Source organism: Aspergillus foveolatus (assembly GCF_047715535.1).
Source record: "Aspergillus foveolatus strain CBS 279.81 unplaced genomic scaffold BDW70scaffold_89, whole genome shotgun sequence".
Classification (NCBI taxonomy): Eukaryota; Fungi; Ascomycota; class Eurotiomycetes; order Eurotiales; family Aspergillaceae; genus Aspergillus; species Aspergillus foveolatus.
The window spans coordinates 45,444-62,456 of record NW_027396153.1 but is presented as its reverse complement, the minus strand read 5'-3'; the positions used below and the strand labels follow the sequence as shown (position 1 = coordinate 62,456).

At 51.6% G+C, this 17,013-nt stretch overlaps 5 protein-coding genes across 5 annotated transcripts; 1 reads left to right on the top strand and 4 right to left on the bottom strand.

The window, feature by feature from the left end:
- Positions 1-63: 63 nt before the first annotated feature.
- On the bottom strand, positions 64-5,111 carry BDW70DRAFT_144220 (GRAM and VASt domain-containing protein). The gene is made up of 4 exons (XM_073738221.1): positions 4,824-5,111; positions 4,005-4,658; positions 1,340-3,942; positions 64-1,288 (listed from the first exon to the last, which is right to left on the bottom strand). Exons 2-4 carry the CDS (start codon positions 4,442-4,444, stop codon positions 576-578), a joined length of 3,756 nt encoding a protein of 1,251 aa, XP_073591724.1. The 5' UTR covers positions 4,445-4,658; positions 4,824-5,111; the 3' UTR covers positions 64-575.
- Positions 5,112-5,166: 55 nt separating this feature from the next.
- BDW70DRAFT_171875 (uncharacterized protein) lies at positions 5,167-7,085 on the top strand (the record flags this gene model as incomplete). The annotated part of the gene is made up of 3 exons (XM_073743344.1): positions 5,167-5,190; positions 5,249-5,374; positions 5,444-7,085. The coding sequence occupies 3 exons, from the start codon at positions 5,167-5,169 to the stop codon at positions 6,995-6,997; spliced, it is 1,704 nt and encodes a 567-aa protein (XP_073591723.1). The 3' UTR covers positions 6,998-7,085.
- BDW70DRAFT_120507 (putative beta-glucosidase) lies at positions 7,086-10,272 on the bottom strand. Its single transcript, XM_073734754.1, has 10 exons — positions 9,911-10,272; positions 9,711-9,803; positions 9,511-9,618; positions 9,379-9,455; positions 9,209-9,316; positions 8,980-9,158; positions 8,861-8,929; positions 8,589-8,804; positions 8,240-8,537; positions 7,086-8,191 (listed from the first exon to the last, which is right to left on the bottom strand). The coding sequence occupies exons 1-10, from the start codon at positions 10,083-10,085 to the stop codon at positions 7,175-7,177; spliced, it is 2,340 nt and encodes a 779-aa protein (XP_073591722.1). The 5' UTR covers positions 10,086-10,272; the 3' UTR covers positions 7,086-7,174.
- A 560-nt stretch (positions 10,273-10,832) lies between these two features.
- BDW70DRAFT_144215 (DUF803 domain membrane protein) lies at positions 10,833-13,774 on the bottom strand. Its single transcript, XM_073738220.1, has 2 exons — positions 12,492-13,774; positions 10,833-12,442 (listed from the first exon to the last, which is right to left on the bottom strand). Exons 1-2 carry the CDS (start codon positions 13,414-13,416, stop codon positions 11,019-11,021), a joined length of 2,349 nt encoding a protein of 782 aa, XP_073591721.1. The 5' UTR covers positions 13,417-13,774; the 3' UTR covers positions 10,833-11,018.
- A 790-nt stretch (positions 13,775-14,564) lies between these two features.
- On the bottom strand, positions 14,565-16,942 carry BDW70DRAFT_120488 (uncharacterized protein). Its single transcript, XM_073734753.1, has 4 exons — positions 16,144-16,942; positions 15,698-16,093; positions 15,564-15,638; positions 14,565-15,493 (listed from the first exon to the last, which is right to left on the bottom strand). The coding sequence occupies exons 1-4, from the start codon at positions 16,814-16,816 to the stop codon at positions 14,742-14,744; spliced, it is 1,896 nt and encodes a 631-aa protein (XP_073591720.1). The 5' UTR covers positions 16,817-16,942; the 3' UTR covers positions 14,565-14,741.
- Positions 16,943-17,013: the final 71 nt, after the last annotated feature.

The window sequence follows — 17,013 nt, the reverse complement described above, 5'->3', positions numbered from 1 at the left end:
GAAGTTAAAGATTAGCCGATGATCTTGTTTGGACTAGAGTAATATTTTTGCTGGAGAGGACAATTGACCACGGTTAATGAGAGGGAGGAGACTTGCTTCGCCCTTAAGAATATAAGATGGATAAGAGAATCAACAGTCACGTAGTCGGAAGGAAAACTAGGTCTATTCGGGCAGCTCTCGTTTACGAGGCGTGCGAGAATCCAGAGAGGCCGATTGACTTCCGTCTTCCGTATTTGCAGAGTACATATATACATGAAGCCCTGGTTATATAAGATGAATAGGAACTCCGCAATCCTGAAAACATAGGATAACAACAGATGGTGAACAGCAAGTATGTCATAGGACACTTGTTAGAAGTAAATAAGGAAAGTATCTCGCTCAACATTGGTGCATAGTCACAGATCGCTGTTGGACAAAAGACAGAACAAACAAAAACGATTGGATGATCAGTTCCATCGGACGGACTGACAAGACACAATAAAGGAGATTGAAAAGTTGAGAGAGCGACGTGGCATGCAGTTCATGCCCTTTGACTGTATGTGGTGAAAAAGATGGCCTCTAAGCATGAGGGCAGGCTAGAGCTCCTCGCGGGAAGACTCGGTGCTCTCGGTGGATTGCGACCTTCGGTTATGCAATATCCGCTCAAGCGTATCCAGTCTCTCCCGCGTGCTGCGAATGGCGTGGTCCATCTCTTGGTCTGATAGCGTCTCTTCGCTTAGGGAGGCTTTCAGCTCACGCTCACCTCGGGACCGGCGACTAGGTCTGCGGCTCTCGGACTGGCCGTTCACTGTTGGAACTGCAATCCCATCTAATCCTACCCTGTCTTCCAGCCAGTGCCAAAGCTCACTTTCTTCTCTGTGCCACATTTCCTCGTAGGCGGCCAGGCGCTGGGGTACGGAATAACCTGCATATCCCATACCTGGGGACAAAATAGGTTGGTGGGAGGGCTGACGGAAGAAGAGCAAGAAGAGCAAGAAGCCAATAACAAGGACAGCCACGTTGCCATTCCACAGCGGCTCGATTATGCCAGTAACGGGGCCGAGCAGACCGCGGAGCGGCTCAAAGAAGCCCCATGATTCAGCCTTCTTGGCGCTTGCATCGGACATTAACTTGGCGTCAGCCGCAGCGGCCTCCTCGCTCAGGCCATCACCCTTCTTGCGTCGTCCCTTGCCTTTAGCACCACTCTTTCCTGCTGCACGACCGCGAGGAGCAACCGCGGTTTTCAGGGCGGCGATTAGATCAGTACCGAACGTGCCTTGACCGTCAATGGCACCTTTCTCGATGGGGCCTAATTAGATTAGTATAGTACGTAGCTCAGCAGTCCACGGCCGCAACTCACCTTTCAGCCAACTCTTTCCTGACCACTCAATCGTGCAGGTCATGAGGAACCGGGTTTGATTATTTGCCGCCCACGTAAAGAGGTATTTTGTTTTAGTTGTGAACACGTTGCCGCTTGGTACGTCAGGTGTCTGGGTACTAAGGGTCACCAAAACTGCTTTCTCAAGATCCAGAAAATCCAGCTGCTCAGTGCTAATGCACTTGGTTTGCTTTGGTCCAATGGAGCCGTTTAGAGGTTTGATATAGGAGTATTTCCGAGTCCGATTCTCATTTGTGAGCCCGGTTTTATCACAGTTGAACTCAAGTTCACCGGACTTTTGGTTCTCAACGAGGAACTTGGGAACAAAAGACACGGAGGCTGGACCGAAAACGTAAGAGTATACCTTGCCCAAAGGTGCAGGGATTGTTTCATCCTTGATGACTCTGTCGTACTGGCCTTCGGGGCCATCATATTGAGACGGGGGATGGGTTGGAGGGCCAGGGAAGTCATTATCGGCATCACCGTTAGCTCCTTTGACGCCCTTGGAAACCCCATTGGGCCCGGTTCCTGATGGAAGGGTTGGCATAGTGCCAGAAGCTTGTCGAGGCAGACCCTTTGTAGGTAACGACTCATCACTTTCGTGGATACTGTCATCCCCGGCGTCGAAGTAGCTCTCAGCATTGTCTTCGTCTTCGTCTTCGTCATAGATCTCGTCCTCCTCTTCGCTTTCATCATCGCTTTCTCCGGCCTTTTCGGTCTTATCACCTGTAGAGTCCGTCACTCTCGTCCCGTTTACAGAACTCTTTAGGCTCGGGTGGTTAATCTTCCAGATATTAACCATCAAGTCGTAAGTTGATTCACGACTTAGAAGACTTCGGAATGTGTGCCGCGCATGCAATGTCTGAATAGCAATTGCATTTGGGAATACCATGGCTGTGGATTCTTTCTCGATCGCAACCACCTCATCAAAGCTGATGACAAGCGTGGTAACCCATCCTAAGATATTGCTTGAAAAGCAAATATGGCCCTCAGAAATGTAAATGCGTCCGGCTAAGATGATCTCGCGTTGCAAAGCACAGCTATAATCTTCAATAAGGTAATCGTCTTCTGGGACACTGCGGAAAAGCTGGTGAAAGTCTCTGTTGCGTTTTTTGCTTGCGACGGCAAATCCAGTCAGTCGGGGTAGACTAGCATTAGCGCCTGGAACCCCAAGTGCAAGGGCGCCAGCGCCAATCGCACCAATTGTTGACGAGGTTGCACCAGATGAGCCTCTGTGGCGTCGCCGAGCTAGCCGACTCCGTACACTACTGCTTCGGAAAGGTCTCGTGCCAACTTCCCCCTCGAATGCGCTGGCACCTGAGGGAGTCTGGGCGCCTGTAGGCTCTTTCATTGAGCTAGCCTGGACATCAGACCCGTCGTCCGCCAACGCGTTATCCGCCTTTTCGTAAGCCATAGTGACTGCGCGTGCAACCCGCATATCCTCAAGCTTTGCAGCAGCATCATCTCGCTGGGAAACGGCGGGGCTTCTGCGCGTTTCTGGTCCTAGGTCGGGCTTCGTAATAACGACACCGTCTGGGGTTGAGATGGATCCACCGGGGGGTATATCGAGATCCAAATGGCTGAAATTGAGATCACCAGACCCTAGAGTGTCAATAGCCATGGGCTTCTTTTCCTCCGGTGGAGCTTTGTTGATTTCATCAGATTCTCGCGCAGTCTCGTTTGACGGCTGTGTTTCGGAGTCATTGACCTCCGGTATGGTTGGATTACGGGCCTTTTGTGCATTGAGAGTGTTTGTCAGGGTAGAGGCGGCAGTCTGTGCTGCCGAAAACACGGAGGAAAAGAACCCAGTTTGGGGAGTCCCGAGCTTTCCTTCTTCAATTGTCGGGCTAGCGGCTATCGAATTTGATAGCTTGCTCGGCTTCGGATTTACAGAAGAAGTAGACCTAACGCGCCGATGAGAGATCATGTTTCCCGAAGGACTCACAACAACGCCGGGCGGTAAATCGCGGGATGTGATGGAGGACGGAGACTCTGTGATACCGGAGTTTCCAACAAGAGGTGCATGTTCAAGGTGAGGGGTGGGCGGCGTCACTGTAGTAGAAGGGAATGGGATGGCACTGTGAGGAGGTGTTTGTAGACGGGGACGCTCCGGCGAAGATCGAAATGTCCCCTCCATGAGATCCGTACGTATTGGTTTTGGAATTGAAGGAATCGGCGGGGGCGCCTCAGCTATGTTACTCGGGGCCATCTTCGAGGACAAACTGCTTCGTCGGCTCGCGCTCCACGAACTCTCACCCGACGTTGATTCGGCTCGGTCACGGTGGACGATTTTCTTGTCGGAGCTGAACGCATTCTTTAAGCGCTGAGTCTTTGACACGCTTTTCTTCTTGTGATTACGGTCCGTAGGCACACTCAGATTTGAGCCTGCTGGCTGGCTAGCCGGGCGCACTGGTTCCGTGTCAAGATTCGAGCTGCGAAGATCTGAGGTTGAACCGCTGATGGCCGACTCCGCATCGCCATGTGCACCGTCTGTATCATTAGCGTCAGCCGAGGCTGTTTTGATCAGAGGTGAAGAAGCCGTATAGAAACCAGAATGCGAATCATGCGAGGTCAGGGGAGGGGTTCTGAAGGCCGCATTGAGCGTGAGTATCCTGAATCAATCTGAGGATCTGAGCGGCAGACTTACCGGTCGGGCTCAGAGTCGTCGGTTAAGAGATTCGAGGAATCGTCTTGGGGACCATTACCTTCCGGGGGAAGCAACGAGGCGCTAGACGCTCTCGCGTGCGGATTGTTAGAGTAACTGGACAAACCCCCATCATTGGTCTCCGATTCCAGCGTGGCCGGAACTTCATCGACCAGTCTCAAGTCATCCTTCTTCTTCTTACGTTTCTTTCTCGATGCGAGGAGCTTCGACAGACCGCTAGATCCCGATTTAGATGATTCTGCCTCCCCCGCTTGCCTGTCGGACGTGGAATCAATGGAGGACCGACCATTGCTCCGACCAGAGCTTCCAACAGTCTCCAAGTCGACCGGAATTGTCTTTGAGCGGATCGATTTATTTAAGGGCGGAGCATCTGTTGGCGCGGGCTCGGGAGGGTCAGGGAGGGCGGGGATATCCATGTCCATAGCGAGGGAGCGGTCCAGCAAGAGCAAAAGATTAAGTTTGATAACTGCGCGGTAGACGCATAGAATTAATTTCGCCGAGAGAAATCATGCGGGCTGTGATTGCATGGTAAAGCGTAAACTCACGCTGGTGTTGACCCTGACGTTGACTGCGAGAGTAAGGAGAAGATGATAGCTATGGCTGGGATCAGAGCCAGCAGCATGGCCTCCCCGCAACCTACACAGATCAGCAGCAACCACAAGTAAAGTTTGTCGAGAGACAAAAAACTAAAGGTGAAGAAACAAAAAGGCAGGAGTTGTCAGAAATTCTAAGAAGTCGGGGATTGAGGCGGAGAGACAGATAGGTACGTATCCCGATGGAGCTTCAGCTTAGACCACTTACTGCTACCAACACGAATACGAGCGATGCTTCCTCACGCCCGACAATGACCTTGCAGATAGATTGTTTGAGCAGTTGCTGCGCCTGTAGAATACCACGATTGGTATGCTAATATGGATTGACCTATGCGTCGTGCCTTGCCTGTCCAGGCAGCACCGATACAGATTGTTACATTATACCAATGGATCTAGATCGTTTTTATGCGAGCCGGACCTGGTACAAGGGGTAATGTAACCGTAACTGGATAACGTCACATGGGCTGCTTCTTCCCCTCATTTTACCATCTAATCCTCCCCTCTTGCCAGACTGATGTTGAAAACGTCGTCGTCTTTCTTTCTCGAAAACCATGGAAACTGCACCGCTCACATTGGTATGTAACATTGCGATAATCTGTCACCTAAAACCACGTATCCTGACAGTTTTCGTAGGCCCACACCCACGCCCGGAACGCGGCCCTGGAGACTCGCAAATCTAATCCTGTGGCCGCTAGCGAAGAGCACGATTTGGCAGCTGGTGAGTTCGCAACTGTTGCGCAGAGTAGTAGGGATCGTGAGGTATCTCCCTGCCTTGGTTCTGCTCCCTCTCTGTTGATTGGGCGGTAACCTGCTCACGTCCTTGTATAGGCTCTACGAACGCTTCATCTTCTAGAACAGCACCATAAAAAGCTCGCCCATATCCTTCGCTTCCAACATGAAAACCCGCCCTCTTCTACCTCCGGGGTTAGCAACCAGACCGCCGCTGAATCTGGAGCGTCGAAGACAGACACACAACAGCCTCCGAGGCTGATCGAGAACCCTCGTTTGCCCAAGAGGGAGACGTCTTCAATTGCAAGCAACTTGGCTTCCGCACGAGGAATCCCGGCTCAGCCGCGTCACTCATCCCCCGCATCGCCTACCGTCACGTCTCAGCAGGCAGGGGCAAAATGGACGGAAGGGCCCACAAAAATCAGATCAGGAGAATCGAGATTGAGAGCTGCCCAGGCCGCCGGCCAGAGAGATCGCGTGAACCGTCCTTTGGGTCAAAATCAGCCATGGTCACCACCGGCTGGCAGTCCTACAGATATCACCTCCCAGCAATTCGTACCTCCAGAGACCGTGGACTCTACCCAACGATCGTACCGACAGTCTACGACCGAGGAGCCGTTTCAGCGATTTTACTCGACCTTTGAAGGCCTCATCTCCAAGATTTCAGCGCCGCTAGCATTTGCAGGGCTCCCACTCGGATTGGATAGCGTCAACAATGCAAGTGCAGTTCGCAAATCATCGGCGGAAACGAGACTCGACAGGTACACGGCCGTATCAGATCGCTCTGGGTCCTCGGCGGAGCCCGATATCAGCAAAATATTCTCCCGTGCTGCACTAAAAGCGATTCGTGAATCTGGGGGCGGGATGGGGACAGGAAATCCGGCGGAATCATTCTATGTGGTGCCTACAACCGGTGGTACTGTATCTTACGCGGGGATCTTAACCCGCGCCGAAAAGGAGGCTCGTCGGAACAGTGTCGATGATGCAGAGGATGACTTTGTCGATGCTCGAGAGACACCCTCCTCTCCGGAAATGCTTCAGGCAAGCAAAGCCAAAGGCAAAGGCAAAGGCAAAGGCAAACCAGGCCGAGGAAACGACAAACTAACGAGCCTCCAGTCGCCTAAGACATTGGAAGAGCTGCAAATGGAGAATCAAGCACTACGTCACCTCTCCGACACCTTATCAAAACGGTTACACATGTGGGAGGTCAACGCACAGTCATCGTCCCTGGCTTTGCAACAGTCTTTGAAGGCAATCCATCATCAGAATATCCCATCCCCGGAGCATGGACCCCAATCTGTGTCTGCAGTGTCCTCACCTTCGACAGGTCCCTCTACAGCAACCGCCGCGCCGACAGAACAAGAAAAGCGCATAAGGGAACTCGAGGAAGCACTCCGCCACCACGAAAAGGAGCTGGAGAAAGTAGGACGGGAGAATGAGAAGCTCCACAACGTGCTTGGTCGGTATAGAGACCGATGGGAAAAACTTAAGGAAGGCGCTAAGTCGAGACGTGCTGAGGGTAGAGCTGGAGACAGCGGCGCAAGAACTAGCAGCGCAGGCACTGCGCAGCAGAATACAGGCACGGAAGGTAAAACGGGCGAGACGGAACAAATGGCGTCTAAAGAGCAGGGCGACACAAAGGATGAAGCATAGTTAGTCGCTGTTATATCGTGCCCAAAAGCTACATGCAGCTAGTGCGAAAAGTCTTTAATTCACCAAACGAGATGATAAACATCGAGTCTTCATCAATTCGTTCAACGCTTCCAATGCTTCCCAGATTCAATCTTGGAAATGTCGCTAAGAGTAAGTAACCTCTGTGCCCAGTGGACATTACTGCACCCAAAACGTCGCATTTCCCCTAACATCCGTCGAACTCGAGCCCACAAGGACCGTGAACTCGCCCTTCTCAACAACATATTTCATCCGCGCATCCCAAAGCCCCAGATCCGCCACATCAATATCAACAGTGACAGTCGTCGTTTTCCCCGCTGGTACGAACACCTTCTCGAACCCTTTCAGCTGCCGATTCGGCACCACAATAGACGTGATCTCGTCTACGATATAGACCTGCACAACCTCTGTCCCGTCACGGGAGGAATCAGTGTTCGTGATATCCACAGATACGCTAATTGTGTCAGAGGCTGTGACGTTTGTTTTCGATAGCGACACCTCGCCATAAGTGAAGTTCACATAGCTGAGTCCGTGTCCGAAGGGGAACCAGGGTTCAGGACTTCCCAGGACATACTGGTGTCCGAAGACGAGGGTGCCGTTCTCAGCCTCATATCCGGAGTCTCCGATTGAACGGCCAGAGTTCAGATAGTCGTAGTAGATCGGCAAGTCACCGACATACCGGGGGAACGAGACGGAGAGTTTGCCGGAGGGGTTATAGTCGCCGAACAGAACGTCAGCCAGTGCGTTTCCACCCTGTTCAGAGGGGTAAAACTGCTGTACCAGCGCACTGGCTGAGTTCGAAAGCCAGGTCTCTGTGATTGGCTTCCCGGAACTAAAGACAACGACAGTCGGTTTGCCTGTGTCGATGATAGCTTTGATGAGTGGTGCTTGGGCGCCGACGAGGGAGAGGTCATTAACGTCGACGTGTTCGCCTGTGGTGGCGTTGAGACCCTGCCATAGTTCCCGCTGATCGCGGGACCAGGTTCCTACGACGACAATTGCGACGTCAGACTTTTCGGCCGCGGCGATAGCCTCCTCGAAGCCCGATTGGTCGTTGCTCCAGCGTTCGCAGCCTTGTGCGTAGTGGACGGTTGCGGAGTCCCCGACGGCCGCCTTGATCCCATCTAGGGGTGTAACTCCTCGGTATTGACTACGGTAGACGACATAGTCGCCGTACTACTATGGTTAGCTAGCAGAAAGAGCACAAGAACGAGGTAGACGTACGTTCATATATCCATGTGCCATAGGGCCGACGACTGCAATGTTTCCCGTTTTCTTCAAGGGAAGGATGTTGTCGTGGTTTTCCAGCAGGACGATGGATTCCTTATCGAGTTTTCTTGCCAGATCCACGGCTTCTTTGCTATGAATGAGGTTATCCCACTCCTCTCTGGGAGCACCGGGGTAAGGGTTCTCGAAGAGTCCTAGGGCGAATTTCGAGCGGAGGACCCTTGAAACAGCCGTATCAACGGTCTCAATATCAAGTTGACCAGATTCCACAAGTTGAGGGATGGTTCGGAAGTTGCTGGCAAGCAATTAGTACGATTATCTATCGAACGTTAAGGGCGGATCATACAATGAACCACCACCCATCTCCACATCGTTACCAGCGGGAAGGGCTTGGAGAGTTATCGATTCCGAATCAATGGGGGAGCTCTCGCAAGTGTGGAAGGCGTTGCATAGTCGGTCAGTTGCTCCGGCGTCGCTGATCACGAAGTACTCATAACCCCATTCTTCTCGAAGAATCTCAGTCAGCAGATGGTAATCCGCGACAGCAGGGATGCCGTCGTAACTTCAGCCAAACAAAGTCAGACAACATATTTAACTATGTATGGATAAAGAACTTACGAGTGATAAGCGCTCATGACACTATAAGCACCAGCGTCAATGATGGCTCGCTTGAATGGCGGTAACCAGCTGTTCTGGGGTTAACTTAAATCTCTTAACAACGATGACCAATGACATACGTGGTGCGAAGGTATCGCTCTCCCCCGTGAACAGGAGCAGTGTTGATACCCTGCTCGGGCTGACTGAATCCGGCGTAATGCTTCACCTGCGCTGATACATTGAGGCTTTGCAGCCCTGTAACGTATTGGTATCCAATTTCGCCAGCAAGGTAGGGGTCTTCCGAATATGTCTCTTCAACCTGGGCTGCGTTAGAACCGCCGTGTCGTTATGAGTAAGGGCTGTCCTTACGCGACCAAATCGCAGCTCGCGAGCGAGGTCTACAACGGGGGCAAAGAGTTGGTTAACTCCTAGAGCTAGAGCCTCCTGGCTTATGAGCCGTGCCATATCGTGGATCAACTGTTCCTGTCAGGCACTGGTGCGAAGCGAACGGGCGGCTTGGTCAGGTCAGTAAGCCTCACCTTCCTGTTGAAAGAGCAGCCATATGCAATTGGGGAGTTGTAGATCGTGGCATTTCCAATCAAGAAACCGTGGATTGCTGCAAGTCAAGCAATGCGTCAACAATTGCCTATTACCAGCGCCGCACTACACACCTTCAGTTTGCACAAAGGCAGGAATTCCAAGTGTAGTATTTTCCAGAAGGTAGTCTTGAGCGCGCTTAACATTTGTCGCGATCCAGTCCCAAGGGACAGGGTAGCCAACTAGGATTCGAGATCATTAGTGATGGTGCTGCCTGGCTTTGGGCAATGAAGAGATTGTGCAACTGCTGCTGGATAAGGGGGCAGACTCATACCATAGAACATGCCGGCTTTGATCTTCATATTCTCTTCCAACCCGGTATAGTTGAACTCTCCGGTGTCCGCGTCCATCCAATTGGTAATGTCACCTGGAGAATATTCAGCCATTGCAACTAAGTTATCACCACCATGGTAGTTGATCACAGGCGCGACACCACCTATTGTGGACGCATTTCCAGAATACAGATCGACGCACCCTGCATCAACTGGCCCACTTTATCCTCAAGGGTCATACGACCCAGCAAGTCAGACACCCTGTCTTCAATTGCAGCATTTGGATCCTTGTACAGTGGCCTCGAGCCCTTCGCAGCCGTCAAGCCAGCGCAGAGCTGGATGAGCAACAGCCCTCTTGAAACGAGGGTCGACAACATCGTCCCAATTCCGAAGTCAAGAAATAGCAACTGTTTGCTCCTTATACGCGCGTCGGATAGAGTACAATTGCATGCGGAGAACAAACGAGCCGGCAGGATGGGACCTTGCTGGTTTTATTCCTGAGCTCCTGGTCGTAAGGATTAAAGTAGGGATACGGCCGAGGCCTAGCTAGCATGCGGCAGTTATCAAGCAATTGTAGGAAAATAGGCAAAATAGAACAAATCAAAACTAACATTGGCGAGTGGGGAGGGTCACTGGCATTGTCATGGCAGTTGCTAGCAATATCAGGCCTCCAAGGCGTGGCCAAGGCCAGCGAGGAGTAACAGCCCAGCCATCGCGGAGATGAGCCCGAACCAAGTTGAAATGAAGAGAAATTAGTCAATAAGCGATGAGCTAGTGCGGACCCCAGCGGAGAAGAGAAGAAGGACGGCTAAATGCAGGTGCGGAGATGAAGAGAGGCGGTCCACACTGGGGATGAGCTCAGTGCACCATAGGGTGTATGTATACTACTCCAAAGTAGGCCCCTGACGGCGTTGGCGTAATGACCTCGCCAATTGGGGTTTGAGACCTAGTGTTCCTTGGGATCCGATGGTCCTGGCTTTTTCCACCTATTGGGACTCTCCGGTAATTAGCACCTGCAAGCGCACCTGCAAGCGCACTTGCAACCACCGGACATGCATCAAGTAGTATGCATTATTCCCTATGACCATTGGATTCATGAAAAATGGCTGGATCCATGAAGATGATGAAAACGAAGAGGTGAAATGAATTTTTCTAATTACAATTGCACTATGGGTACTAATATGCTATGAACAAAGGTGCAAAGGACGCCATAGGTTGGGATATACCAACAAGGTTGAAAGAAAAGGCCCTATGTACTAAGAAGATTAGAATAATGGCAGTTACCTGAACCGATCAGGACCGCTGGTAGCTCAAGCATTTGCGTCACCTGACGCTGGGTGATCAGACTGGTTTGAGGCTCCCTCGCTAGCCTCAGTTTCGCCGGGGCTTGTCTGGCTTTCGTTTCGTTTCTGCAGCACACCTCCCAGCCAGGGGACTGTTTTACTCCATGAGTCGCTTAAACTGCGCAAGCGAGAGATTGTCGTCAAGTCGTCCGAGTTGCTGCGCGAGATCTCTCCATATTCCACGGCAGGAGTAGAGTGTCCTGCAGTAGCAGGTGTGGGGATTAGGTTATCAGAACGGTCCACCCGAGCATCCGGGTCCTGGCTCGATTCCCCTGCAGCACCATCCGCATCTCGCGAGATGTTATCAATGATCGACGTACTCGGATGCTTCCTTCGGCCACGTGACTTTATCGCCCTTCGTTCTTTCACCGGGCTCATCTCACCGCGGCGGATCGAGTCAGCAACTACAGCGCTGAATCCGCCAGATAGTGTAGAGAACAAGGGTCCTGGTGAGAAGTGTGAAGAGATTGAATTCCGTACTCTCCGCGGCGGCGTCTCGGGAGCAGGGTTAGTCCGAGTATTCACCCTTGTACCATCCGCTACATCCGCGTCCGGGGCAGGAGGAAAGCGAAGAAGTATGGTGGAGCTGGCCGGTTTGTGCACGGCCGGTTCTGGAGGGGTGCTTGGTCGCTCGATCTCGGGTTCAGACGCTGTTTCTTCAAGCGACTCGGCCCAGGGGTTTCTTAGAAGTGACAGAGGGCGGGATGAGGATGAAGAGCCCCGAGAAGGTTCAGAGAGATCAGCAACCACCGAGCCAGCATGCGAGCGGGACTCGGCGGAGAGAGCGGCTCGGGGAGTGCTCTGATCATCATCATCATCATCATCATCATCATCATCATCATCATCATCCTCATCAAGGTTCCTAAGGCCCTCGCTGAGAAGCGACCCTGGAGGCGACTGGAGATTGCCGTCTAAATCAGGGCTTCTCGGTCGTGGTCTGTTCTTCGTTTGAGCTTGCAGAGGAGGAGACAAATCGACTCTGTCCTGATATCGCTCTCCAGGTAGGAGTCCGATAGCTTCTTCCTCATCCGTTGAGTAGGTAGACTCGTCATCGGCACGAACGCGCCCACTTGTGATAAAATAAACACCCAGGAAGGTGAGCAGGCAACCACCCACAAACTTCACCGCGCGCGAAGCTGTGTAGGATTCGAAATCTCGGTATAGTATTGCGCTACCGATGATCACCGAGAGTGTGAAGAGAACAAACTGAGTTGGAATCACCTGCGTAGAATCGAAACGCTGCAGGGCTTTGTTGATATACCGAATTTGCATTAGAGCACTGAAGACAAGGATAAACACCAACAGATAGGTAATCGGAAATGTGATGACATGCCACAGGGTAAATGACAGTAGTGATGAGACTCCTTTGGTTGACAGAGCAGTGTATCCACCTTTCTCAGTCAGCAATATCCCTTTAGGATGACGTCCAGCAAAGCATACCAAATAGCCCAACCAAACCAACATCAATCAAGATAGTCCGTCGTCCGTATTCTCTGCTTGACCACATGAGCACAACAATAAGCGCGGAAGTGAGGCCTAGGTAAAGCTCGAACTCCCAGCGTGTAATCATCTCCCAGATGTCGTCAGGCCCGATCTTCTCTTCCGATGATTTCGCGCTCAGGACGACCACCACTGCTCCAGCAATTGCGATGAGAACACCCCAAAAGTCCCTCTTTCGAAACTTTTCCTTAAGCATAAACGGCGCGATGACACAATTCGAGATCAAGGCCACAACCCCTAAAGGTGAGACAATGGATGCCGGGGCAAATCCATACGCCATGAAATTGCCCGTCTCGCCTAGAGTCATCAATATAATTCCCGCCCACCAGTATGGTGAACGAAGGTAAGACTTCCGTCGCTGTTGTGGTAAGCCGTTTTCAGGCTGCGCCGTCCGTTCTGATACCGGAGAGTCCGGCAGATCGCCTTCTTGGTCTGAGATATCGTCTCTATACCGTTCAGACTGATCTGAAGGGTCGTCCCGGTAGCTTTCCCCTTGAACAGGTCCATCGATGGCGCCATAGGAAGGCCGCCGACTGGTTCGCTTCCAGCTCAACCCCCGTTGTAACTTCTCATGTTCCCATTCCTTCTCTATCCGAATGTGGGCGTAGCGCTGAATATTAAGTGCAAGAGAGATCAAAATATTTCCGGCTAACGCTGTGATAATACCGATTAACGATGACCATTCATACTCTCCACTCCCTTCTTTGTCGTGATTGTGACCAAGTTCAGATGATAATGTCGGAAGAGGATGCGGCGACGGGATGAGGCTCGGAAAGGGCGTCAGAGTCGGAGCTGGAGGAGAATCAACAGTAGAAGAGAGGGCAGCAAGCAGACCAGCTGCTAAAGGGTATTCTTGCGATTCCATGTCCAAGATGCAATTAATATGAGAATAAAGAGATGCGAATGAATGAAAACGCGACTGAACGATCTGCGGTCAACAAGTGAGACACGACGCAGCTTTCAAGTGCCAGCAACGTAAGTGTACGAGGGTCCCGTAACCCCGCGGTGTAATTATATGTTGAACGAGTTTAAAAGAGTGATCATGCTGAAGAGGTAGAGTACCGCATCGTGCGCCCCTGAAGCTGTTGGAACCCGGAGTTGAACTGTCGGTCTGAGAATGTCGTCTGAGAACAAGGGTTCGCGAAGTAGAACAGATCCCACGCACTGCCGGGCAGATGATGGGTGTTGGATGCGAGGCGACAAGTAGAGGAGAGATGGAGTCGGAGGTGGAGGGAATCACGATCAAAGGTCGGTCGCAGATGCGGAGTCGCCGGTTACCTAACTTTGGAGGCTAGCCCGACAATCCATCGTATCGTGCCGCAGATCAAATCCAGGGACCGCAATACTGGCAACTTGGAATCTCGGCCCCGGTCACGGGTGGATGATTCTCTGAATTATTGGAGGCGCGGTTCACTTGTTATTTGGTTACTTAGGTACTGTAACTACTGCATTGTACTCTCTTATCGTCCCAACGTGCGGGCAGCACAGCCAACGTCATCACGCATACTTTGAGTAGGTAACTCTCCCGTACGTCCATTTCTACACGCATGACATATTGCTGGTAACTTTCAAGGCTATAACACCAAATGATACTTCCCTTTTATCGTGAGCTCGTGCCGTGCCAAATGGCACCACTATTCAGATCACTCGCAGGCGGTGTCACCTTGATATTGAATCGGGACTTCCTTAGAGAAATGTCTAGCTCTAAACGGATTATGGAAGCACTGGGACAACCGTTAGCAAACTGAACTTGGGGCGAACTAATGGAGCGAGCTATTCTATTGAGCCTGAAGCTTTTGTCTGAAGTTTTCAACGCTGTGATGTCGGCTAGGCACATGTCTATTCAAGCAATTAGCGGAGCCACTTGGGGGTGTGGTCTTCAGGAAATCCACAGTAGGCGCAACGAGAGATATATTAGGGGTAAGACCAAGAACCAGAGCCTCGTATATCAAGCTGGGCTTGATCTAGCATCGAATAGCAGTTAGGGAACGATAATATACAATTTCGCAGACGACTCAAAATGCTGGTATCAATCAAAGCACATCGCTAGTAAAAAAACAGTGATATATCGAATAGAAATCCAAGCGTGAACACGTGTATATGGCAGACATATCAGAGATCGTGAGGATAAATTAGATCGTGGCGCTCATGGACATGGGTTATACATGACGTTGAAGGTAGAGCCGGTGATCATGTACTCTGGTGAACCTGAAGGGCGTTCGAGGACGAATCTGACAATAACCCGGGGTTTTCTGCATTGTATTTCTCATATTCCTTCTTCCTCTTCTTTTGCATTTTTTTCATCGCCTCCTTGGTGAGCTGCTGGCGGAACATTCGTTCGACCACATCCTTTTTGCGGGTTCTGCGGTCCCCAATCATGATCAGGACACCTCCGGTGATGTTGCAGGTGATTGAACAGCAAAGGATGACGGTGGTGAGAGCGAACGGCCGTACATGATAACTGATACCCCATGTACAGGCTCCGAGAGCTATCTGAAGAAGCGAATGACAATCTAGGAGAACCACGATTGCAATAAGAATGCGTTGCGGGAAAGCATGGTGTGTTATAGTCTCGTGAGGTTTGTAGAAAGTATGAGACTTGGCAAATTTGGCCTGGTGGTGCTGCAGTTTCGCCTGCTGCTGAGGGCTGAGCACACTAAACTCATGTTCATCCTCCTTGGAAAGATCTCCGGCCTCGAGATCAGCATCGGCTTCCGCCTCACCCCGAGATGGCAAATCGTTTTTGTCCTTCAATTTCGGGAGGCGGCGCCTCTTGCGAATCCTCCACGTCAGGAATGTATAATGTGCGATGAATACCATGTGGTATGTGTCGACTGCACGGAACGGGGCCAGCCCATCGCCCATGATGGCAAAGAGTGCCACCAGTACATTATCGATAACATTGATGATATACGACTGTCGGCCCCCGACATTGATCCAACCTATAGTCCATTAGCGTACTGATCCAAAAACTTAAGACTTGTGCCTAAGAACTGGGCCGTGGCTGCATACCGATGAGGAAGAGCACCCAAGCAAGCCCAAAAAGCGTAATGAGAGTTGCATATAGCGTAATCAGAAAACCAAGAGCTGGGCAAAGAATCAGCACACGAGATCGAATGATTTGAGTGGTTAAGAATTGGTATTACGTTTAGACACGTATTTGCCAAATCCTTTCATGGACCGCTTGAACTTGGAGCGACGCGAGTGAAGCATGTGCCGCACATGGTCATTCAACTCTTCAATATCCTGGTAAGACCATCCTTCAAGATTTATTCCTTCTGGCAGAACGGCGAAATGAGGTTCCCCTTGATCCAAGACGGAGGAAATATTAGTGATGGGTCTCTCCAAGGGAGGGCGAGGTTCAAGGCCTTTCGCCGATTCCTTGTCTTCCTCTTCTTCTGTTGATGTTGTTTCCTCCCTTTCTGACTCTCGCGCAGGCGAGAGGGTATACGTCTGGTTGCGGTTCACGAGCGAGCCAAGGTTGGGGACGAACAGTGAGTTTTGAACATTGGTGAGAGTGGTAAGAGCTGAAACTTCCGGATCTAGTAGTTCGTTAGCCAGTATCACTTAGAATAACAAGCAGAAGACTTGCCAATAACATCGAGTACATCCACAACATGAGGCTCATATTCGCGAATTCCGTTCTCTGTCATAGGAGCACTACCGCTGACAGTTGATGCTCGGTTCCTGGAGAACCTATTCAACGCGGCTTCACTCCTCCTTCGCATAGCACTTTTGTTGTCCCTCAGCTGCGGCAGAGGCTGTGTAGGTTGTGCCGACGGTCTGACGAATTCCGAGGTTGGACGACGCCCACTAGCAGGACTTTGAGGCTCTTCCATCACAGTATGCATCTGTCCGCCTGGCTGGAGCCGTGGCAGAGTCGCTGGGGTAGGGGCAGACCACCGTCCTGGCCGAGGCTCAGAGTTGCTGCGACGGCGGCCGCCTTCAAACGGGTCGCTCTTCTCTTCGACGGGAGACGCTGCGCCAGCTGCAACTGACGCACCTGAACCAATGTTTCTGATGTCGACATTGCTGCTGCTAGCTTGAGGCGAGGCGATAGACCGGATGAACGAGGGCGGGCGCGTTAAGCGAATTGACGAGCGATTCGAGTGATTTGAGCGGACTGAGGCCGCACGCCGCCGTCCAGGCGGAATGTCCGATGACGTCGTTTCCTGTGCAGGACTCGCCGATGAAGCCCGTCGCGGCTGGGGTTGGGGAACATCAAGATGATCCGGAGACGGGCCTGCCGGCTCTATCGGATCCATTGAGACGGTTTGGCGTTAGACTGATGGAGTGAGGCGATGGAGAGGAAAAGGATGAAGAGAACCAAGATAAAGAAGCAGCATTAGTCAACCCAGGCTCGAACGTCCCGCTGAACCCGTTGAATCCCGCCAAGAGCTGTGGCGCTCATCCAGCAAAGCAGCCATTCAAGCTGAGAGCATGGAGACCTTTGGGAGTCCAT

Bases quoted from the DNA above. Each gene is read 5' to 3' on its own strand.
- BDW70DRAFT_144220 (XM_073738221.1), bottom strand. From the start codon at position 4,444: ATGGACATGGATATCCCCGCCCTCCCTGACCCTCCCGAGCCCGCGCCA. The intron at 3,943-4,004 runs GTAAGTCTGCCG...TGCGGCCTTCAG, and splicing joins GACGACTCTGAGCCCGACCG to AACCCCTCCCCTGACCTCGC. The intron at 1,289-1,339 runs GTGAGTTGCGGC...TAATCTAATTAG, and splicing joins AGGAAAGAGTTGGCTGAAAG to GCCCCATCGAGAAAGGTGCC.
- BDW70DRAFT_120507 (XM_073734754.1), bottom strand. From the start codon at position 10,085: ATGTTGTCGACCCTCGTTTCAAGAGGGCTGTTGCTCATCCAGCTCTGC. The intron at 9,804-9,910 runs GTGCGTCGATCT...AATATTCTCCAG, and splicing joins AGTGGGCCAGTTGATGCAGG to GTGACATTACCAATTGGATG. The intron at 9,317-9,378 runs GTGAGGCTTACT...TGACAGGAACAG, and splicing joins GCTGCTCTTTCAACAGGAAG to TTGATCCACGATATGGCACG.
- BDW70DRAFT_144215 (XM_073738220.1), bottom strand. From the start codon at position 13,416: ATGGAATCGCAAGAATACCCTTTAGCAGCTGGTCTGCTTGCTGCCCTC. The intron at 12,443-12,491 runs GTATGCTTTGCT...TGACTGAGAAAG, and splicing joins TGGTTTGGTTGGGCTATTTG to GTGGATACACTGCTCTGTCA.
- BDW70DRAFT_120488 (XM_073734753.1), bottom strand. From the start codon at position 16,816: ATGGATCCGATAGAGCCGGCAGGCCCGTCTCCGGATCATCTTGATGTT. The intron at 16,094-16,143 runs GCAAGTCTTCTG...ACGAACTACTAG, and splicing joins GGATGTACTCGATGTTATTG to ATCCGGAAGTTTCAGCTCTT. The intron at 15,639-15,697 runs GTAATACCAATT...TTCTTTGCCCAG, and splicing joins TGGCAAATACGTGTCTAAAC to CTCTTGGTTTTCTGATTACG.